Here is a 5,048-nt window from a genome sequence, read left to right on the forward strand (position 1 = left end):
GGTTTGTTATATGCATAAAAGATGCTTGGGAGGAAAGGCCTTTCATATAAACTTTATATTAGATTAAGAGAGATACCTGCTCCACCACTCCTCCTCTTACAACTCTCCATTCTTCTATGACTCCTTATTGCTCAAACACAGCAGACCAGTGGTCGGCAAACTCATTAGTCAACAGAGCCAAATATCAACAGTACTTCTTCAAAATAGACTCGCCCAGGCCGAAAACCAACTTCTGCGCATGGACCACGAAGTTTCAATCGCACTGTATGGGCGTGCCTGCGTGGTATTTTGTGGAAGAGCCACACTCAAGGGGCCAAAGAGCCGCATGTGGCTCTCGAGCCACAGTTTGCCGACCAAAGCACCAGAAGATTCTCACCGCCTAGCTCTGGCTTCCCCCTCTGGGGACTGTTTTCCTGTCAATGGCTCCCTCTCCCACCATATTCAGGGCTCTGCTGAAGTATCACCTCAGCAAGTCTTTCCCTGACAACTCTACTGAAAACTTAAAACTTTCCCTACCAGCACTCCCTATCCTCTCCCTGCTCTTTCTCCAAAGTACTTAATACAATTGGACATATTATGTATTCCACATTTATTTATTCACTTGCTGTACTTCCCCCAAACTAGAAATAGAATGAAGTTCCACAAAGATGGGATTTTGGTTTTGTTTTTTTAAAATATATTTTATTGATTTTTTACAGAGAGGAAGGGAGAGGGATAGAGAGTTTGAAACATCGATGAGAGAGAAACATCGATCAGCTGCCTCCTGCACTCTTCCCACTGGGATGTGCCCGTAACCAAGGTACATGCCTTGACTGGAATCAAACCCGGGACCTTTCAGTCCGCAGGCCGATGCTGTGTCCACTGAGCCATGTCGGTTAGGGCAGTTTTTTATTAACTGTTGTATCATCACATTTACAACTATGATTGGAATATAGTACGTACATGGCATCTGAAAAGAGGAAGGGAATATTATTTGCTTCTACATACTTGGATGGTCAAACAAATCCTCTGAACTGAGCACTGAAAGGCAAAATTCTAGGGAAAGAGCACCTAGAGACAGAAGGAATAGCAAACATAAAAGCCTGATCTGTAGGGACAGGTTTGGCATCATTAGAGAAAGGTCAGTGTGGCTAAAGCACATGAGGCAAGCAGAGAAGTGAGGTGAGGATAGAGAAGGAGGTAGGGGCCACTTCACAGGCCAAGATAAGGAGTGTGAATGATTCAAGTAGGGTAGCAATGAAAATCCATTTACATTTTAAGGGGATCATTTTTGTTCTTTATGGAGTTGAAAGGTAAAAAGGAAAGAGGAAACATGGAGACCTTATTTGTCTGGGTTGTCTGAGAGAGAGATCTTAGAAATCTTTAATGGTGGTCCAGACAGGAATTAATAGATGACTCTTAGGTTTTTTGCTCAAGCAAGTGTTTAGTAAAATGGGGAAAGACTAGGGTAGAAACAAGGTATTTTTGTTTGATTTTGGTTCATACTAATTAGTTGAGAGCGGGGAGGAGTAGGAATGAAGAGGTCTATTGGCTATGAGAGCTTTGACTTTTGTGAAGAGGTCAGGGCTAGAGAAGTAAATTTAGGGATCATCAGCATATAAAACCCACTAAGGCTAAGAACAGATGAAATACCAGTAGAGAGTTTAGATATAAGGGAACATTAGTGCAATTAATACAAAGACCACAACAGACCATTAAGACTCTTAACTAATTTATTTTAAAATAGACAAATTATTAATTGTAGAAAATAGTAACACAGCAATATTAAATGTACAGTTTTAACCAATACAAAAAAGCAATAAAGTAATATCTGAAGCCTTATTTAAGGAATCTCAATACACGATCTCTGTAGTTCCTAAAATTCCGGTACTATTTCTAATGGGAGTTTGTTAGCAAAAAGCTCAGAAATTCGGTAAGCCCTTGACCTAACAGCTAACTGATTTGTATGATATTCATGCAAAAGTTAATGAGGGAATGGAGTAAAGCATTCTAGTGCCTTTGTTATCAAGATAACTGTAAAAATAAAAGTTTGAAACTTAATTGAGCATAAAATAAAATTTTGTTTTCTAACAAACAGAGCAGATTTCTTTTTAGAAAGAGTTTAGACAAAAGTGATTTTCCTAAAAGCTAGTTGATGCTACCTTAAATACCATCTATTTTAAATTATACCATCTCTAAATAAGTTAATCACACAAGATAGTTCAAATACACCTTTAGGTGCCAGGAGGGAAAGCACCTCTCTTACAATATAGCTATTTTGAAATTTTTGCAAAAAATTAGAAACATTAATGCCTAACCCAAAGGCCTTTGAATATGTACTTGAAATTTTGAACTAGAAATAATGTGGCTGTGAATGTGCCAGTGTTAGACCATCTGATGTTAAAAAAAAGATAAATAGACAGTTGCCAGCTCTAAAGATACAAGGAAGACATGTACCATCCGAGAGAACACACACCCCTCCCCAAATTTAGGAGGGCAGAATAACTGCTGAGATGTAATTAGACTAATCTCTAAAAAAAAATAAAAAATTAAGACTCCTAATTTAACAGTCTGTTTTATGGAGTAAAATTATTTTGAATTTTGATTCTTCAGGACCCAGGAACATTAGAAAGTGCACTTTGGATATACTGCATTAGGGTCCTCTGAGGCAAAGCTATGGCTGAACACTATTTTCCAAGGACTAGATGGATACTTTCTGAATTCAGTAACCTGAATGGCATAACCAAGAGCACTATTAATAACCCTAATTTTAAAGCATGAGTTGGATGAAGGAAAGAATCAACAAATTCTTAGAAGTCCTGAGGTATGATATCTGTATCAGTAGTATGACAATATCCTATGCTTATAGTTTGCTTTCTGCTTGTATTTAAAAGCTAAAACGTATAAAACAAAACACAGTACATCAGATTCCATTAGTAAACTAAAATCTAATGTATAAAAATTAGTAATTTTTTCATAGTTTCTAATATCTGTTTTAGAAGAATAATTCAGGATCATTTGGGTTATTGGGGGGCAGTCAGCCAAATTGCATTTGGAAGAAAAGACACATTTTTAAGGATGTTCATGTTAAATTAAAAAAAAAAATAAATATAAATTAATAAAAATAATAGCAAACATCACACATACGCCACAAGAAAAGACAAAGTATTCAGACAGGCATGGGTTGTTGGGATTCCCACTCCCAGGCATCCTTTGGAAACAGAAATATCTGTTACAACTTTAAAATGGCAGATTTTACACAAGATTTTCAATCTTGTATAATAATAATGCATATTCTATTAACTACAGCATTGCAAATGGCTTAGGAATTGTCTGCACAAATATTCAATGTGCACCTGAACATTTTATATCCATAAAAAGAGCAGAAGATATGTATTAAATGTGGCCGTAAACAGAACCTGGGAGAGTTACACAGTCAGCTCTGTAAGAGCCAGAGGTGAACACAGTACCCACCAAAGTCATGAAATCCTCACTTGGCTTCCCTGTTTGAGATATCTATGTTATCACTCATTTTCTGCTTTTGCATTCGTGTTCGAGTAGATGCTGGAAAAAAAATGAAGTACTGTTAATGGCACTGCTGGTGCCAGGTAAGTTGGCAAAGGATTGCCATATATGTTATGCTTATGCCAAAGCAGTAGAGTTGTGGAAATGGACATTTAAGAAGTACATTATTAATTACATCATAGACAAAAACAGAACATTTCTTTTTTTTGTTGAATTTATTGGGGTGACATAGGTTAATAAAATTATATAGGTTTCAGGTGTAAAATTCTGTAATACATCATCTGTATATTATATTGTGTGTTCACCACCCCAAGTCAAGTGTCCTTCCATCCTCATTTATCTCCCTTTAACCTCTTCTACCTTCCCCCAGCCTCCTTTCCCTTTGGCAATCACCATGCTGTCTTCAGTGTCTATGAGTTTTTATTTATTTATTTATTTTTGCTTAATCCTTTCACCTTTTCACCCAGCTTTGCAAACTCCCTTCCTTCTGCAGTAGTCAGGTATTTCTTTTAAATTATTTTAAAATTCTTAACTTGATTTTAGTGGAGGACAGGAGCTCTTCATAAAGAAGCACAAAGAATCCTATCCTATGTAATAAAAGCCTAGGTGGCATCACACCTTCATGCGATGTCACAAGATGGCCAGCAGGGGAGGGCAGTTGTGGGTGAACAGGCCAGCAGGGGAGGGCAGTTGGGGGCAACTAGGCCTGCAGGGGAGGGCAGTTGGGGGGGACCAATCCGAGGGGCCCCAGATTGGAGAAGGTGCAGGCCAGGCTGAGGAACACCATCCCCCTGTGCACAAATTTCATGCACCGGGCCTCTACTCTATATATATAAAAAGCCAGCGACCGTAATGGCCATAACGACCAGTCGCTATGATGCCCACTGTGGCCAGCTAACTGGCTGATCAGGGGGTGGGGCTGGCCGGCCAACCTCACGGCCCCTCCCCCCTGCCGGCCTGCCCGTTTGGACTCTCCCACCCCAATCAAGAGCGGGCCGCCGGCCAAATGCCCCCTCCCTTCCCCCCAGCCAGCCACACCCCCGATCAGCCTGCCCCACCACGATATGCCTGCAGGCCCTCCCCCTAGCTGGCCCAACCCTGATCGCACCCCTCACCCAAATATGGGGAGAAGCTGGTTTGCCAACCTCCTGCAGCCCCTTCCCCAGGCTGCTGGCCCCTGATTGGTACCCACCCCAACCAATTCAGGGAGGGGCCGCCCAGCCCACCACCCACAGCACCTCCCCATGGCTGGCCCCACCCCCAATTGGCCCCTCAACCCCAATCAGGGGCAGGGCCCACTGGCCAATTGCCCGCGGCCCCTTCCCCCAGCCAACCCGGCCCTAATAGGCCCCGATTGGGGTGGGCTGGCTGGCCAACCTCCCACTATCTCCTCCTCCCAACAGGCCCAGCCCCGATCCACCCCAATTGGGGCTGGGTTGGCCGGACCCCACCTGTGCACGAATTTGTTCACTGGGCCTCTAGTCCTATATAATAAAAGGCTAATATGCAAATTGACCAAATGGCAGAACAACCGGTCGCTATGA

General features: G+C 41.7%; 1 protein-coding gene across 2 annotated transcripts in view; it reads right to left on the reverse strand.

Annotated features, from left to right (window-relative positions):
* Positions 1–1,694: 1,694 nt before the first annotated feature.
* Positions 1,695–5,048, reverse strand: part of RB1 (retinoblastoma 1) — a 218,450-nt gene continuing 215,096 nt past the window's right edge. For both annotated transcript variants that reach the window (XM_014537215.1, XM_014537214.1), the window contains exon 26: positions 1,695–3,543. In XM_014537215.1, coding sequence (XP_014392701.1) covers positions 3,470–3,543 — 74 coding nt within the window. In that variant the 3' untranslated portion in view covers positions 1,695–3,469. The remainder of the gene's footprint in view (positions 3,544–5,048) is intronic.

Source organism: Myotis brandtii, unplaced genomic scaffold (assembly GCF_000412655.1).
Source record: "Myotis brandtii unplaced genomic scaffold, ASM41265v1 scaffold174, whole genome shotgun sequence".
Lineage (NCBI taxonomy): Eukaryota > Metazoa > Chordata > Mammalia > Chiroptera > Vespertilionidae > Myotis > Myotis brandtii.